We start from the raw sequence: 19,207 nt of genomic DNA on the forward strand, positions 1-19,207 counted from the left end.
CTAGTCTGGAACTCACATTAGTATGATATTTTCTCATGGCATGCGTGTGGTATTAAGTAAGTGGTAATGTCTTCATAAATGCCATAAGGGATGATTTGGACCTTTATTCAAAGAAAGATAAGATTATTATTTAACACAGAGGAAAACAAGAAAATGTGTGATGTGTCCAAACTCAGTCTATAGATTTAATTGTGAATTTAAAATAGCAAACTTGCTAGTTAACTACATTTTTTTCAAACTACTTATTTTAAAAAATGCATTTATTTTGCAGCACATAGCCTCCTAAGTCATTCAGTCTACACAGCACTACAAGGAAACAATTCAAACCCAAGTTACCCTCCTTTGAGCAATTTACAAGTTATTGGAGCACAAAATAAAACGTAACCCATTCACAATACACACTGTCAACTGATTTGCATACTATATAGCTGAAGAGGTGAAAACATTTTTTTTTGTATGTGTAATATTAGGTAACTCTCTCCTGCTTGAATCACTAATGTAAACACATAACACGACTGCTGACTACAAAACAATCCTCTCTGAGCAGGCTGTGGGTGTATTTACCTGGCATCCAACAGCAGAGACAGAGCAGCCAGGAGACCACACCAGCAGGCACTGACCATCTCCTCCCACACCAGGTGGGCTCCTGAGACAGAGAAACAGACTATTACTGGCTTTATTCAAGAAATATTCCACTTCAGTTTGGACAGCATGGTTTATTTTTCTACCTAGTCTGAAAATGTAAAGATCTACACAAATAAACCGAACCACCAGGGGTCATAGAAGTGCTGCCATCCAAGATCCTAATTGCTTTAACAATCATGGAGTAAAATGCATATTTTATAAATATATTTGCACAGTTTGCACAGACACATAATTCCCCCCCAAAGATGCTGCTTTTCAGTTTGCTGCACCTGTTCAAACTACACCTCTACTTCTCTGTTTATATTTTAGGTTATTCTTAACATTTCACTGCACAATCAGAGCATGATTTTCTTCCACTTCACAACTTTCCCCTCTTGATTATTCTCACCAGGCTGTGGCTTCCATTCCTGGTCAGGGTGTGCCTCCCTGAATTCAGCTGCTGCCTCCTCCTCCATGGCCAGTTCTCTTTCAATCATAGAGGTGATGCCCCTCACTAGGTCAAGCAGAGCACTGAAGGCCACTGACATGGCATAGCCCTCTGGGATGGATGGAGGCTCAACCTTGTCCAGCATCTCTAAACTGGGGAAAAAAATGGACGGAACAAATGAAGTGAGATAAGTGTAACTGCTGGTATGTACTGAATTTTCTGTCAGAAAATTTCCAAACATAGCACCTCACTACAACAATTACTAACATGTCGACATGTTGCATGAAATATTTCAACCTTTGCTTTTCAACACTGAATCGTGGTCAATTGAATTTAGCTTTTTCAACAAGACTTTTACAAAAAAAAAGACTCACATCAAAGTGAAAACAGACTTCTCGTAGGAATTAATTAATTAATATAAATAGAAAAATAAGTGACTGCATAAGTATTCACTTAACTTGGGTGAATACTTTTCAGAGGCTCTGTATCACTGAGCCCCAACGCTCCTTAATGCTATACTCCATCCTGCTTTTCAAAACTACCAGCAAGAAACCTAATTACAGCAAATACACACCATTACTGCCGGAGAGGATAATTTAAACAACACCTCTTTGTTACAGGAAGGCCTCTGGCTAATGTGATTCCCTGTATTTTAAACCTTGCTTCCCTGTGAAATGCCACAGACTAATGACAATAGTGCCTTTGATCTCTGCCTTACTATGATCCCCTGTGGTTTAGAGAAAAAGTCTGTATCACTGCTCGCAGAATGCAGCTTAACAATAATCCTGCAAACTTACTTATATTTATGCTATTTTGCAGCATAGACTCGGTTGTTCCTACAGCTGTTCACCTGCTCTATTTCTGTGTGACAGGAATTATATATGTGCATTATAAAGAAAATACAGAAAGGGAGTCAGAAAGTGTAATTTTCTGAAGTATAACCAGTAACAGTTCTTACTATGTTGCCTTGGCGCTGCCCTGAACGCTAACAGTCATAAGCGGGATCCAGGTTCCACGGTACTCAAACGCTGCCTGAGTGGTCAGAGTGCCGCTGACCCCTCCCGTCCCTGGGCCGCCCTGTGCTGTGCCCTGGACCCCTGAACCCGACCCACCTAGAGAGGAAAGAGGTAGGGGAGTGCACAAGATAAAGAAACATCAAGTGTATTGATGTCATTTTGAGTTTCCTGTTTAACCAGAATACGCATGTATAAAAGAAGATCTCTGTTAAGCCTTCTCAGAAATCTGAATTTCACATGCATTTGCACACATCTCTTTAACATCAACAAGACTTTATGGACATGTGTGGCTTAATGTTCAGTGAAAATTTACAGCTTCAGGAACGCCAAACATGATTACTCTTAAAAATCAATCAACTGACCGGCAGGTGCACTGACAGCAGCAGCATTGCCCGCATTGGGGACAATGAAGAGAGACTGGATGAAGGATCCCAGGGCGTTGACGATGTCTCTGAATACCTTAGTGGAGTGCTGCTTCATGTCGTACGACTGGCAGAATGAACTGAAAAAGGGAGAAGAACTCTCAACTTTGTGATAAAAGATCAGACACAACAACAAACTGGCCAAATAACTGCTGACACTGGGCAGAACAATACTACGAAAAACATCATTCAGACTCTGCTTGGCTCAAGCTCAGCTGAATGCTGTGACGTTCCGCTCAGAATTCATCAGACTAAGCTCGACTGGCAGGCTCAACTTCCATCAGGTTCACTTTGTCAGTCTCTGCTGTAAATAGTGGCTGTTAGCACGCTAACTCCAAATAATGTTAAATACTGGCATGTTAACCTGCAAATATCATCTCAATCTTGTGCAACAGTGAACATCTGTGCCAAATTTTAGGCCAGTCTGAAAAGTGAGCAGACATTTCACCATGAATCAAAGAGATCAATAAACAGACTGAGTCCCTGACCAATGGCGATACTAAAAGAACCATGTTAGTGTCATAATTAATACTCTTTTATTCCATTTAAACCAATTTGTATTGCGTTGATCTCCTTAGCTTAGATAAATCAGTAATTACAGATACATTCAGCCATTATGAGCAGATAAATTGCAGCGTTTGGCTTCTAATTGAAGAGTCATTAAGGAGAGATTATCAGCAATATTAGGACCAAATTCAGTCTTCTTTTTTTTAATCAGTGCAGGTGTACAAGAAAAAAAAAGGTAATATTTAACCAATAAAGGAAAAGTAACATTTTGAAGTTCTGAGACTCCTGAACTAAAAGTTATATTTACTCACCGTAATAAATGAGGCTGCACACATAGCCTATGGACTGATTCCACAGCCACTGCTCTCAGCCATTGCGGCTTCTCTCCATCCAGAAACTTCACTAGCAGAGAAAGGAAGATCTCACACTCAGTCACCTGCAAAACAAACATACACATATCAGACTGGGAAAAACATTTGGCCAGCTAAACAAAGACAGACTGTCAGGCAAAATCCCTGAATCCCTTCAGGCTTTGAGGAAGCTATTCTAAGGCTCGCAATGTGTAAGTTCTTCTTGACGGACACGGGCAACAAGACAAATTTCCATCTCAAGACTTGAAAAGGACACAGTTAAATAAAAACAGCTGCAATGCTGAATTACTCAAATGCAGCTAAGCTCATTAAAGTGCTTGATGCAGAACTAAGACAAAACTACTACAATGCTAATCCGATGCTAATCAGGCCAGATCAATTAAGTGTATCAGCTCTGTGCTCGAGAAAATCCCTCAGACATGAATCATCCATCGGACAGAAGTTTTGGCCAGTCGACCATCGCTGCAGACTGGTCCCTTACCAATAAGCTGTAAAAGTGCTTGATGAGGACTGAGACCACGCGCAGTAACCTCATGCAGATGGGAAAGTAAGGTTTCTCCACAGGGGCAGGTGAGGCGGCGCTGCTGCTGCCCTGTCGGAACTTGATGTTGGGGGAGAAGAGCTTGATGACAAGGGGACACACTCTTTCTTTCAGCAGGAAACTGAACTCCTGGTGCTGAGTAGGAAACAAAGAAAGCAAAGGGCATTGGGATAGGATCAAGCATGGAAATATTTACTAACACCAAGATTCATTATTCATTGAAGAGCATTTTAATTGAATACACTAAGGTGTATAATTGTGTCTGGTACATCGACCATAACATTATGAGAATGCGTGTACCTGCAGGAATACTCCAGGAAAATCATTGAGGACAGACTCCAGCAGCTCCAGGCCAAATGTCCGGGTCATCTCTGTCATCCCCACCAGCCAGTAGGGGGCATCAGCATTCACCAGCTGGCACAAGTCCTGTAGGAAGGCACATAAGAGCATTCAAAACAATGAAGCATTATGTCCTACACACATTACAGCGGCTGAAACAGTACATTCACTGAGCTCTGCTGGGAGGATAAGCATCATCACACAAAAGTGCAGCGTGGGTGAAAAATAACATGGGACTTAGACACAAGGGAGCATTGAGTCACTTTGTGCAAATTTCTGTTCATTGCATACTTAAAAGCTGTTAGTTCTTACTTATTTTCAACTCCAAAATTCAAGGTAATAAGGTTGGCAGTAATTTTGATTTCTTGTCTCTTGGCCTCACATGATGAGATCATGAGCAATGTTTTGAAACCAGCTTCAACAGTCAAAATGTTTCAGTCTCGCTGATGGAAGGAGGGCGCTGTGTGGAGGGTGATCGCCTCCTGGTGGATGTACCTGGAACAGCATGTACGCATCCTTGGCACTGGGTCTCAGAGTACTAACGGACCTCCGGTTGGTGTTTCCCTGGACAGGAGGAGGCTGCTCCACAATGCCTTGAGGTTAAATAGAATTGATATTTTACATACTTAAACAACTCAGTGAGAATACAAGAGTAAAATAAGTTCAGTAACTGAGAATTTAACTGTGGCTGCAAACATCAAATTTATCTGCAGATACTGAACGACCCTTTAATGCCACACTAAACCTTCCTTCACTGTATGGACTGCGCATTTCCTTCAAACAGCACCAGTGTCCTCTAACCTTTAAAACGCTCATCCTCAGCCACCATCCTCTCAAACACCACAGTGACGACTTGTCTGACGGTGGCGGCCGCTGTGTTGTTGGTGATGTTGTCCTTGGTGAAGTGGAGGCGGAAACACAGGACAATGGCCTGGATGAGGACAAAACGTAAGTATTATGTAGCATATGCATAAAGTATAAACCGAACTGCAGATGAGGTCCATCTTCAAGAGGGGTTAAATAAAATGTTCTTTGGCCTTGGTTACTCTAGGTGTAAGTATCTTCATATAGTAGATGAAAGTTGTACTTTTGAATATACCAACGCCCAGTAACATTTAACAAGAACACTGTGAACAGATTAAGTCTGATAGTTCATATAATTTGACTATGAGTTAAGACGCTGCACACACTGGAGCAAGGACACCACAAATCAAAAATGCTGGGTGTCCTAAAATATTATAGACAGATTAATAATACATAGAAGATGAGTCACTGAGGAAAATGAGTGGCTTATACTGATATCTGCTTGAGTGTGCATATACAGTATATAGATACAAAAGAGAAGGACATGTATAAATATAAACAGTCTGCCTGATGTATGATTGTGTCGGCGTCATACCTTTGAAAGTACTTCATCATGTACAACTGTGTTGGTGGTGAGCAGGACCAGGACCGTCTGTAAAAGTTTCAGCTCTTCCAAACCATTTTCCATCAGCTGCCACAACATGTTGATGATGTTCCCCGCCGCTGCCTGTATCGGACACAAGAACGCTTTAGACTGAAGCAATGATCTTCATTTAAAAAAAAAAAAAGTAAAAAAAAAGTGTCTGTACATTTGAATTGTTGTGTGGAAGTACACACACTTGTAGCTGAATAAGGGAGGCAGCACCAGAATTACTAGCTTCTAACAAAAAAAAAAGTGAGAGTTCAGCCCGAAGTCAGAGCCCTTAATCACAGACATGCACATAAACACACACTTGTAGGAAGCAGCTGGCAGTGCCTGCTTAGGGGTCACAACATCGGAGTTCAAAAACAACAGATCTAGCTGCCAGTTAATGTTGATGCTGACAGTAGGTGACACTCATGTCCTTTCTTGGGTCAAGCTGTCCAAAATAAAACTACTCGACACGCATCCTCCCCCCGTGAGCTGTTCTTATTTATACCAAGTGGCTGGAGTCACAGGTGAACTTTTGACTCTTGCTTTTATAATCAATTAATCTTTGTAACCTGCCAAACAGTTGTATTATTACTATTATCTGTCTAATTCTGTTTTAGCTCGTAATTCACAGCTACATTTGAGATACTGCAGGATTTAGCCAGGCCTTTTTTTTTCTCAGTTCAAAATTTTATACTACATTGCAGCTAACAACCAATTGTACAGGGATGCAGTTGGTGTTGGCGTCAAAGTTAACTCTGTTCTTGAATGTCAAAGCATCATTCAACAGCAACAACCTTGTTTTCTGTCACATTTTACCATGCAGAAATGTTTTTGCTTTGTTTTTGCAAAGGTTGATGCCAGGATTTTGAAATGCTGACAGTTTTGTTCTGGGGGTGATCCGCTCCATCAGATGCCTTTACCGGTGCCATCAGTCAGAGGTAATTCACTGTCTGTTCTGTCCTATTACAGTATTTTCTTTCAAGACGTTTGAACAGATTCCTCTCCCTTCCCCAAGGAAACAAAATGACATTTGACTATCTCTGCATTCTCTCTACATGACAAAATGTCTCTCAGGGTTCTCTCTGGTGGCACCGCAAGAATCAGAAAGGAGTTTGGCTTTGTCTTTATGTGGCCCTCAGCCTTTAAACGCTGATGTTCAGAGTTTATGAGGGGGAGTGCTGCTCGCACGGAGAAGGAGAGAAATACAATGTTCAATGGATCAGAAAGTGTGTGTGTTTTGTAGAATATGTGAAGTGTGTCCTAGATGTTTGACGGGTCCTAAAGTGTGATAACAACCACTCGAAGACAAGGACAAAGAACTCTGGAAGAGGATGAAAAGGAAACAAAGACTAACTCGAAAACTTGCTGAGAAAATCTGCCTCACTCACCCACAGTGAAACTACATTTATCATCGCCAGCATCTTTGAGGTGTGAAGATATGCAAAATGTGAAGTCTGACACAGATTAGCGCTGAAACGAGTAACTGACAATTTGTATAAAACAAGTGAATTCAACATCAGTATTTTTTTATCGATCAGATTTCGTGATCTTTTATAGATCCAAAATGATTCCGCTTCTATTATGTGAAGATTTTTTTGTTTTTTATTCTTGTACAATTATTGTCTAAATATTGTAAGGTTTGCATTTTTAGTAACATAAGCAATGCAAAAATACAACACTGGGCTCTGGTAAATAGGGACGTGCCTTTTAAAAAAATATTTTCTAACATATTATAGCTTACTGATTATTCAGAAATATCAGAATCAGAAATACTTTCTTGACACCCACAGGGGAAATTGCTTTTGGTTACAGGTGATCCCATTTAAAAGTCTTAAAAGTATAAAATGTATAATAAAAATATAGACAAGAGTATTAACATGAAATAAAATGTATCTAAACACAAAATCTAAATGTACATTCTACTCTTGTAGTATAATAATAATAATACTACCATTTACCTACAGTTGAATTTTTGATTATTGCACATAGAAATAGTTATTCCACATTAATAAAAAGTCCAAAGTCCAAGGTAAAAATATCTTTGAATAATAGCAATGATTTTTTTGTAACCAAGATGTGCTTAGTATGGACTGAAAAGAGAGACTTGATTAAAAATGACACCCGGTAGCCTGTCGTGACATTTTTAAAAGCCAACTTATGCTGGTTGTGTAGAACACGATGCCTCCTCTTCCACAGGAAGAAGCTTTGAAACCTATTTCAGCATAATTAAATAAATGCCTGACATCGAAATATAGAAAGCCTTGGGTAGCTCAATAAGCCTTTAATATCAGTCTTTTACGGTGTATTAACCAGGCAGTTGTGCAGCTCCAGACTGCCAGTTTGGAAACAGCTCTCCTCTCAGGTCTGACACCAGCATGGATGTTAAAAGGGCTCAAAACCACTTCACCCATCACATATGCTTATATAAAACCACCTTTTCATTTAAGGAAGTTATTACAGACACCCATTTCCTAAAACGGACACCTTATTTCACCTAGCTCTTCGTTTAACTGCCACTGCTCACACAGATCATGTAAAACTGTTGGAGCAGCTTAGCGAAACATTTTCTAGGCCAATGGTTTCCTCGAATGCAGAAACTCTGTCGATGGCTCCATGAATAGGAGTAGAGGGAGAGGAAGTGGGGGGTTGGTGCCTTTCAAACGTAGCCAGCAGTGACAAGAATTAACTGAGATGGACCGTTCTAATATTTACACTGCCTGATTGGCTAGTGATGAGTTGCACTGATTCCGGCATTGATCAGAATTAACCACCCTTAGGATATCAGAAGAAAGAAGGCTGCTAAGGTGGTTAGTGAATTTGATCCCTGAGGTCTTTATCCATATTGACTTATTTGGTGGTTGGCTGTTGAAAATGAACAGCAGTTCTCAATCCACCAGATATAAACGGTGTTAAATCTTGACACAAACAAAGCTAAAATCCGGTCAGCTCAAGCACACAGCCCATCTGAAAAGCTTAGAGGTGTTTTTTCCTCTTCTTCTTTTTTTAAACTGTTCTTTAGAAATTTGTTTTCTTAACACCTACAAGGGAACAACATTCTCCACAAGGACACGAGTATCGACTTGGCACTCTTGGAGATGACAGTCACCTTGTATCTTTTGTAAAGTGCAGTGACACACGGTGAGAAATCCAGATGAGAGCAAAGCAGTCCTACTGAGTTGTTAAAACCAGCTCACTAAAAAGAGCACAAACAAAAAGAATACCATGCAGCAAGAAGAGCCTAAAAGCATTTCATATTGGCAATCACACTACTGCTTTTAGCAATATTCTACAGGTATTTTCACCTAGTTTGTTTTACATAATGCTCTATTTTAATGTGCACACATCTAAACTCTAAATGAATGTAGGTTTTAGTGTATTGTCTGTATGTATATAGCAGCATTTCAAAAGCCCAGCCAGCTCACGGTGCTCACCTCAGACACCACCTCGTGGGACATGAGTCTTTGGATTGCAGCCAGACACAGCTGAGTGATCTTTGGCTCTTTGGTGCCACAGCCCATCAGAAAAGGCTGCACAACCTCTGAGCTGTTCTCCTTCAGCGCTGCAGGGGGGAAAAAAAAACACAGATAAAGACTAAACATCTCTGTAGATTTATTTATTTTTTTAATATAAGTACAGATACAATTTAGGAAGCAAAACACATTTCAAGATCTAATGGAAGATGCTGTTATGCGACTTCCTTAATCACATTAAACTAAATGAATAAAACACCTTAAAATGAATGCAAAATATAGAAAAGCATGTATTAAACACAGAATTTTAAGAATCATTTGACATTTTAAAGCTCTTCTTATTAATGCTAATACTGCTAGTGCATCGGAAGAGCTGGAGAACTAACATCTTACTAAAGAACAGATGCACTGTTTGAGTTCATATAACCCTCTGTTCTGGGCTGAACTGTTATTTATACACAGTTGACTTATGAATCCTTCACAAATTCTTTAAACTGTAAACGTAACATATTTTTCTTTTTGGCTTTATCATGTAATTTGAAATGACATACAGTCGTCCTCAAATGTTTTCATACCCTCCAATTAAAGAAGGAAAAAAACAGCTGGCACTGAAATAAGTTGACTTGACAAAAGTAATAATAAATAAAATTTAATGAAAATCATGACATTGCTTTTGAATTGTGGTTCAACACAAACATGTATATATATTAAAAAAAATAAGCAAACAAGCATGATGGGACCCATAAATTAATATTTTGTTGAACAACCCTTTGAGCAAATCACTGCAATCAAGTGTTTTCTGTAACTCTCAATCAGACTTCTGCACCTGTTGACAGGTATTTAGATTTTAGCCCACTGCTCATCAGCAAAGTGCTCTAATCTTTTTTTTCCCCCCATTCTTTTTAACCACAATTCAAAAGCAATGTCTTATTTCATTAAATTACAATTTAGCAAATTTTTATTTATTACTACTTTTAACAGTTTCTAGTTATTTGAGTGACTATTTTGAATTTTGCCTTTTCTTTAATGGAAGGGTATGAATAAATTTGAGGACGACTGTAACAACAACATGTTTTAAAAAAAAAAAAAAAAAGTGAGGCGAAAGATTGGCCTTGGTACATTTGTTGTGTAATCAGCTTACAATCGCTTTTCATCCAACTACCTGTATCAGTTTCATTGTTATTACAAAGAATTTTGGTTCTCCAGTGATTTACACCTGCGTAACAAGTTTTGCCATTCAGCCAATTTCTTTTTTTTTTTTTTTATTCAACAACTCACTGAGCTGACAACCAGCAAATCCAATGCAGAAACAAAGATAAATGGACTCGTCAGCAGTGACTTGGTGTACAGTTTACAGTCACAGAGGGGCAGCTGGATGCAGACAGTCATCAGTGGAACTCAGAAAATGTCAACAATGTGTCAACTCGGCAAATGTTACCAAAAGCTGGACGTGTTTATCAAGACAGCACTGAAAATATTTTCTATTCGATGTCGAGACCGTATTAATACACAGGCCTCATTTGTCTTTCAACCAAGATGACACGACGATTTGTTTCCAAAGCTATTTGCCCGTGTCTTGCCACAGGCCCGAATGCATACAAAAAAAAATAACACAATAACATCAAAATACAGTGGGCAATGTCATTCTGCTGTTTTGCTTATGCAGTCGTGCATTTTAGAGGACGGGGTAGACATTTATCAGCGGCGACATTGTGCAGACGTCAATGCGAATATGGCAGTGCTGCAGTTTAAACCGGCAAAAACTCTTATTATCATTCGCGAGAACATTATCATGCTGAATTTAAACAGCTCAAAACAGACTCAAACAAACTAATCTCCAATCATTTTCAAATTAGAGTGAGCAAATCACATCTCTCAGTTGTGGTTTAGCAGCAGCCTTATCACTCACCTGCCAGTATGTCTGTATTCCTGGCTGCAATGGTCTTAATCTTCACGATGCCAGACTCTGCGGCCTGGAGGAAAAAAGAGAGGGTGGGGGGGTGGCGGGGAGAAGGGTGACATTTAGGTTACTATTTGATGTAACATATCGAAAAGTGCTGATTGTTACTACCGGTGGTATACACAGCTTCGTGTAATGATGGCCACAGGGGAAAAACAGGAAGGCATGGCTGCAGAGAAACAGAAGGAAAGCTGGTAAATGTGCTAAGAATCTGCTCCAACTTGAGAGGGCTGTGCTAGGAGAAAGTGATTTCCCCAGTGAGGTGTCTTGCAGTGGTGAGACGCTAAGAAATGGGAAAGAGGGGGAGGAATGTCAGCGAGAGGAAGAGCAAGAATAGGGGATGACATGCAGACAGGCTAAACGCGAGCTGTTCTCTGTTTGTGTGTGAGAAACACATTTTAGCAGTCAAAACTGAGGCTGTTCTTATCTTCCTACAACAAGCCCGTCCAGCTTTTCTCACCAACTCCTGCTCCTCCTTTCCCCATCGTTTATCCCCATCTCTACTCCCCTCACTGTTTCTACCTATTCTCAGTTTTACTCTACCTTCACTAGATCTACTTTCCCCCATCATTATCATAAGAAAACTTTTGGTCTCGTACATAACCTGTCTAAAAGATTTGTTTTTAAAATGTGAGCAAAGCCCACAAATGAGAAGACAGAAGCTGAACAATGGCAGTCTGCATGGAATTTGGAAATACCTGAAATGTCACCTGCCTTGCTATTTAGCTCATCTCCACATGACTCCCTTGCAAAAAAAAAAAATAAAAAAAAAGAGGAATGTATTTTACCAATCTAGTTTTTCATTCTTGAAAAATCACAGCATCTGACATTAGTAGTAGAAACAACATTCTCAACCGAGCAAGGAGCCAATGGGCCTACATTACCTTGATGCATTTTTTATGGAGTGACTACATGGTCTGACTACATCCTGAGCATGCATGTGTTACAAATGACTGGAGCCTTGACTCCCTTCTCAGAAACTGCATCATCCCATAACAACTGCATAGAAATACGGCGTGATTCAAAACTGTAAAGACTTTTCACTTAGGTGACCATTTATAGTTTAACCTCTTAAGACCTGAGCTCTATGTATTTTTTATTAGAACAAAAAATATAAAGAAAATAAAAATATCCATCCATCCATTATCTATACACCACTTAATCCTCACTAGGGTCATGGGGGGCTGGAGCCTATCCCAGCTGACTCAGGCTGAAGGCAGGGGACACCCTGGACAGGTCACCAGTCTATCACAGGGCTACACTTAGAGACAGACAACCAAGCACACTCACATTCACACCTACGGACAATTTAGAATCACCAATTAACCCGGAGAGAACCCAGACCGCACGAGGAGAACATGCAAACTCCACGCAGAAGGATCCCGGGTGTCCTCACCAGGACGCAAACCGGCAACCTTCTTGCTGCGAGGCAACAGTGCTACCAACTGTGCCACCTTGCAAAATATATTTAAAAATAAATGAATAAAGAAATAACAATAATACTTCTTAAAAAAAAAATTTAATTAAGAAAAATGTAACAATTACCTACTGTGGTAATATAACACAAAATGTGATGTCCATGCATGTGGATGCCAGGTCTTAAGAGGTTGTGACGTGGTTGTTAAATGGGTGATTATCTTAGCAAATTAGTGAAAGAAAGCAACAAAACTTTCTACCAACACATTCTCTACATATACAATATTAATGCATGCCGAAATTAAAAGTGAGTCGTACGACTTTTGATTAAACACCCACTGAAGGTGACAAACACTGTACGCTATGATATTTCACCAACAGCATGATTATATCGCTTTAACATGTCATTTGAACAGCCACAATGTCGAGCCACTGTGGAGGTCAGCAATTCATAACCTGCCAAACTGCCAGTAACCAAGCAACCGTAGGTTAGTGGGCTGAGCGTTTCATACAAACTGCACAGCCTATTAACGTGCAGCTGCTTAAAAAGTTAATCTCTAAAAATGCTGGTCTCCCTCTTCTCCTTTGTTCCTCAAACAGAGTTGTAGGTCTTTACAGGGCCAGGGAAGAGCCTTTTCAGTCCTGAATAACTGCAACCCTCCTGTTTCTACTGATGTTCCCAGCCCATAATATGGGATCTAAGTGAAAAGGCAAGTGTCATGACTGCAACGTCTAGTGCTGTGAAACAATATTTAAAGCTTCTTCAAGGTTGTTTAAATATATGCCAAAGTTAGAGCTCTGGCCTGGTGAGCTTCTGACTGGAATCATTAGTTGTTAAATGGACTAGTCGATCCACAGATTATTAAAGAAGGAAAAAAAATCAAACACTGCTTTGTCAGCATGTCAAAAAAAAAAAGGATCTGCTGCCAATTTTATATCATTGTCAATTAAATGTTTACTTGACTTTGTTGCTCAGATAAAACAACATATTTACAGGCATCACTTCTGGCTCTGGGAGACAAATTGTTGAGAAAAAAAATAGCAATTAAAATAATTGTAGTGGCTCAAGAGGATTTGTGCTTCTCAGATATCTGCCCACCTTCAAACCTGTGATGCTCCACAAACAACTTTATACCACAACACATCTGCGACATGTACAACAGCTGACAATCTTGTGGACTGAAATGAGTCACTCAGAAATGTTTCAGCTTGTGGCACAAGGGCAGCGAGCGAGACGAGAATGCTTGCTTTAATCGCAGATGTATGAACAATGTTTCAAGTCCCATTCAAGTACGGTCTTCTTTGAGCTTAATAAAAGTTCAGGCTTTGCAAAAGTACAAACGTATGTCTAAAAGCAGGAGCAAAATTGACTGCATGATTGAGCTGAAGGACTACAAAAAGTCTATGTGAGGACTGCTGGCCCTGAGGACAACTTTAGGTTGTGATTTAACAGGATAAAATCCTCTGAAATGTGTCGAGGCTGAGGATTATGAGATGCATAAAAGCTCCTTGAAAAATGATTTTAAACAGTCTCATCTCTACTGCAACTCCTAAAATTCTGTTTTCCTCGCTGTAGAATCTGTGACTCAGTCAAAAAGAACCAGTAAACCAATAAATGTCTCTAATTAGAAGCAGATTGTTTGTGTTTCCTTTGTTCAGCCTCCAGCAGAACCATGTGCTTCATCTTCAAACCCATTAGAAGGAATCCTCCCAAATGAAAAATGTCAAGGGTTTTGCACAAAACCTTGTAACTCTCCACAGAAAAAATCTCACACTGGCGGACTCACATGGCTGACTGAAAAGTGTGAAATCTCTCTTTCCATGTAAACACATATTTCCACCTACTTCACAAAAAGCTTCCTCTTACTTTTCTTTGAAAAGTGTCAGATTTATTAAGTCACCACCACCGTGCGGACGGGAAATACCACCGGTCTGGTGATGTCATCGTAGCGAGAGAGCAGCAGTGAGTTTATTTTATGAAAGGTTTCTTTCATCAGTCTTTATGAAAAGCTTGAGTCTAATCATGGAGTTTTTGTCTGTACTGTGAAGTAGGCAGATATCTAAAATATGACTCTGCTGAATGATAAAAGCTTAGAAATATTGTCATTTCAACTACAATAGAAAGATGAATAATTTGTTTTGTTAGCATTCAAGCAGAATCACTGGTTACTGCTACAAAATTATTTTGTACATAGCACGTAACTCTCATGTAATTATCGTGAAAGACACTTGAGATGTGATAAGCATAGCCGCACTAATAATTCCTTCTCAGTTTTTGATCAAAATGAATCACAGGAACTGGGTAACAAAAGCATCAAACTTAAAATTAAAATTTTGGGTAATTACAGATTGGTTAAATAATGAATTTCCAAAAGCACAATCATAAAAATTTCTGTGCATTTAGTCCACAAAGCCACACATTTAGCCCCTTGATCACTGGTTGTCTTGTAGCAACCAGCAGCATAGTGTCCATGTACATAATTAGATTAGATTAGATAGAACTTTACTGATCCCTTTGGTAGGGTACCTCAGGGAAATTGTTGAATGTCCGTGTCAAGTCCAAAAAGATGTACCCAAAAACAGACGGGAATAAATGTGGGACACTACATATGGAAAAAGAATCTCAACACTGAAAAGAAAGTGACACTAAATACTGGGCTCTGGGATACAAGTAATGTCAGTGCCAAGAAAAAAAAAGAAAAGATCAGGAAGTCTTCAATACTTTCAGTTCTTCTCAAGAGCTGTGTTTGTGTGAGGACCCTCTAAGCGGAACTGACCCACGTCCATGAACCAACTCATGTCTTTGAAAAGCAACAGCAGCAAAGCTCATCACAGACTGACTTCCTTAGAAACACGCTGTGAGAGTCTCTAAACTCAGCAGTTTTCTGGAACTGATTTAGCATGTTGCGAAAAAGGGCTTATTCAGTCAGATTTTCAGTGTGGCCAAATCATCCCCGCTTGTTGCTGTTACTTTGTCTCCGTGCAGCCGACATGACCTGTCGAGCAAATGAGTCGAGCTAAGCAATCCATACAAAGGTTGCCTGGGACGCTTTCATTAATCTGCGAGTTTTCCCCCCAACACAAGCAGTCACATTTGACTGTGAGCTACATACAGCTGACAGTACCTGACTCATGTTCAGAGAGAGCAGAGGGCTGGCTGTCTGATGTTTTTATGTTTTTTTTCACTGAGGCAAAAGCAAAGCCCTGGTGGTTTCACTGACTGCAACTCAATGGAAGACAGGTTCTGAGTTTGATGCTATGATACAAAAAAAAATCAATAGGATTCTTCTTGGCTGCTCTTAACCCTGAGAAACCACTGGCTGTGGTGCAATGTCACTGTGGGAGATGGATTGAGAAATGGAAGAGGAGGAACTGGTAGGACGATTGGCTGGGAAAAGAAGCTGGAGCTTTCTCATTCCTCTTTGGAAGTGGCACACAATGATTTAGTATTAAGTTTTGATCATTTACTTAAAAACACTATTTGTCTAGAAATGTTTAGGAGCGAAACCCTTTAAAAACGTGCTGAAAATGTAGGTAAGACAAACAAAAATGCATTTTATCAAAAGACATAAAGGACTTCTGTTAAACAAATTTAAATTCTTACTAGTCTACATTGGTGGGCTGAAAAAGCCACACAAATCATTAAAATTCAAAAGGTGACCACCAGCACTCAGCTTATTTGTTGAACAATAACATCTCAGCAAATATAACCATGACAGTCTGGAATGGAAAGGTTATTCCAATCACAACACCATCAATCAGAGCGTGAGTGAGCTCAGGTTGTGGGCAACATCAAAGAGGATCTTTGCACTGCTCTGATCCCTGAGGGAAGGATGCTGGTCAGGACCAGAAAACCTGGGTGATAATAAATCAATATTTGAAGCAGATGCTTCATAAGGCCCATAGGCATGGGCCAGCAAGCAGCCTAAGATGTGATATCAGCTGTGTACCTTTTATAATCTGTCATTTCGAATCATTCAGCACTGAAGTCAAGGGACTGAATCTGTAGTGAGAGGAACACAAAGGAACTGGAAGCACTTGCTGAGCTATTTCTCTTTGTCATTTTAATATTGCTTTTATCTGAGGTGAAACCTGAGGGAAAACAAACTCAGCCGGTCTTGCCTGATATGTATTGCCCAGCTGAGTTTCTATAGCCACAAAAGCCTCACACACACAGTAGAACATTTCCTCTAATGACCTGTGTGACCACTGTTACATATGCAAGCAAACAGTGAGCTTGCTATACCTGGGAATTACAGGGAGCTAAAGCAGACTGAGATGGTGTCAGTAGAATTAAATAACTTTGGCAAACACTCACTCTTCTCTGTGTGCATTTCAGTGACAAGTGAAATAATGGGATATAATACATATCCACAGTCAGGAAGTGCAGTGCAATCAAACCTTGACAGAGAGTGAATGGAGGTTGTGTTTATCCAGTAACACCAGCCTCATATTTACGTTTGTTTTATTATCAAGCCTTCATATTAAGTTCTAAAAGAAAATAATTACATTCCAGGTGTAAATGATCCGGCTGCACACAGAGCAAGTAAATAAAAAGAGAGTAGTGTTTGGGGTGAAGTGGAGTCGTGAAAGCTGGACTGACTGTCTTCTAAGTGTGAATCCTGCAGTATATATACACTGTAATGGGCCTCGTCATTGCACCTCCTTGTACTATTCTGCTCTCAGAGTAAGTCATTAAGTCATCAGAAATGTCACCAACGCTGGAACACAACAAAGTCAGTCAGCAGGCACTAACAGCACAGTGAGCCATTTAAAGGAATAAAAACAAAACACTTGCATGAAATCGCTCTTGGCTCCGTCAATGCTGGCAAGCTCGCTGTCAAACCAACTTGCAACGTCAGATCACAGACACATCTTCTGTGACTAAAGTCCTCAAAAATAACATTTTCTTTGTAATTTATTGCATTTTAAAACAAATTCTTCAGCGGCTCACAGACAGTTTCTAACTAGTGCTATCTATGCGGCCATGCTGACTTCATGTTTGGCTTTAAATGTGAAGCTTCTACATCTATTTCTGATGTCCAATTACATATAATGGGGTTGAGTAGTCATACAGTGCAGAGTAGGGGATGTAAACTAGTCAAGTCAGCTTTATTGTCAGTTTTGCCATATGTATAACATACAGAGAACTGAACATTGCCATACTCCGAGGCCCCACGGTGCAAAATGAACATAGAAAAAAGTATAAAAATAGCAAAAAAGAAAATAGGAGAAAGTAGAATATAGCTATAAACAGGATATAGACAAAAAGCGGTGTGTGCAATTCAAGTTAAAGTGGTAAGTCCCTGAGAGTAGTGTGTGTGTGAGATTAGAGTTACGAAGACCTAAACCACCATTTAATCCATTGTCACCTAAAGGCAGACATTAAACAATATAAATAAAATAGTTTACTATTTAAATGCAGCTTCAAGCCTATTTTAAAGAGATGCTTTAGCCACATTTGAAGATAAATGTCTGCTTCATGGTACAGTCAGTCCTTACACTGAATCCAGTGAATGTGCCACAGAAATAACTTGCTGTCAGTCAAAACAGGTAGCTAGATAGGCGCTATTATGTAAATAAAAACCTGAGGCAAATGAGTTTATTTGGCTGCCCTCCATTATGAGAATACCTCAGTTTAACCTCATTAACCAAAACCTGTGACAACACCTGTATATTCCTGTATCTGGACATTTAATAGGTATGAAGGCCCGGCAACAACTTTTAATTCAGTCGCCCAGTATGAGGACAAGTCAGTGTCCACATCAGACAGCAGAGGCCCAGCGGCTGGTGGGGAAACCGGCTCACACAACAAACCTGTGTCAAATCTACACTAACAACAACGTAAAATCAGATTCACAGAAGGGACACGAAGCTGAACACCGAGGCAACGGCTGTGTGAAGCTAACTAGCCGGCTAACCTCTTTGACTGGAGGGAATTTCTTCTTGCACTCCATCGACAGAGAGCGCAGGTCCGTCTGCATGTTCTCCAGCAATTTCTTCACCGCTTCGGGACTGCTCGTCGACATCTTTGACGGCGTCTTCGACAGGAATCTCACGAAACTTTAAACGTTAGAGGAATGCGGGAGCGCAGTCGCCCCCCGCCCCATCCACCGCGGGAATATAATCCGTCGCTACTTTATTCGCCTCCCTTGGAGAAAATAAAAACGCCGCGGTCCATTGACACGGTATCCCACTTGTGTGCTGTGAGCGCCCGTGCGCAGCAGAGCAGCGATGACACCGGCATACGGTGGCCCTCTTCAAAGCCCATGGACGTTAGCGTCACGGAGCAGCATCGTTACCCCAAATATCGGCTTCTCACGGCTGCTCACTTGGCGAAGAAATTTGCTAAATTGAGCAGTCTGCCATCAGCGGCCGTGTCAGCTCCACTTTCCTTCCCACAATGCTTCGGTGGACAGTGACACGTCACTCGGACTTCCGTAAACAGTGACGGCTCGAGAACAGCGACTGCAGCGACCTCTGCTGGAAAACACGGACACTGACAGACCGCGGACCACGGCTGGACCACGTCTGGGCGCTTCCAGCGGAAAACTGTTGGAGCATTTATTCCACATCCTTGACAAGGTTGCTATTTGTACATTTGGTTGCTCTAGAGCAGGATTTTGTCATACTATTTAAACAAACAGTGTTGCCG

At 40.4% G+C, this 19,207-nt stretch overlaps 1 protein-coding gene across 8 annotated transcripts in view; it reads right to left on the reverse strand.

Annotated features, from left to right (window-relative positions):
* mon2 (MON2 homolog, regulator of endosome-to-Golgi trafficking) overlaps nt 1-18,965 on the reverse strand; it is a 37,156-nt gene extending 18,191 nt beyond the window's left edge. For all 8 annotated transcript variants that reach the window (XM_008284016.1, XM_008284014.1, XM_008284009.1 and 5 more), the window contains exons 1-13: nt 18,474-18,965; nt 11,086-11,149; nt 9,138-9,265; nt 5,668-5,799; nt 5,070-5,199; nt 4,764-4,861; nt 4,230-4,355; nt 3,870-4,064; nt 3,329-3,453; nt 2,451-2,590; nt 2,031-2,184; nt 1,034-1,224; nt 565-646 (exon numbers count right to left, since the gene is read on the reverse strand). In XM_008284016.1, coding sequence (XP_008282238.1) covers nt 565-646; nt 1,034-1,224; nt 2,031-2,184; nt 2,451-2,590; nt 3,329-3,453; nt 3,870-4,064; nt 4,230-4,355; nt 4,764-4,861; nt 5,070-5,199; nt 5,668-5,799; nt 9,138-9,265; nt 11,086-11,149; nt 18,474-18,581 — 1,673 coding nt within the window. In that variant the 5' untranslated portion in view covers nt 18,582-18,965. The remainder of the gene's footprint in view (nt 1-564; nt 647-1,033; nt 1,225-2,030; nt 2,185-2,450; nt 2,591-3,328; nt 3,454-3,869; nt 4,065-4,229; nt 4,356-4,763; nt 4,862-5,069; nt 5,200-5,667; nt 5,800-9,137; nt 9,266-11,085; nt 11,150-18,473) is intronic.
* Nucleotides 18,966-19,207: the final 242 nt, after the last annotated feature.

This window comes from Stegastes partitus, unplaced genomic scaffold (assembly GCF_000690725.1).
Source record: "Stegastes partitus isolate 25-593 unplaced genomic scaffold, Stegastes_partitus-1.0.2 Scaffold337, whole genome shotgun sequence".
Taxonomy (NCBI): Eukaryota; Metazoa; Chordata; class Actinopteri; family Pomacentridae; genus Stegastes; species Stegastes partitus.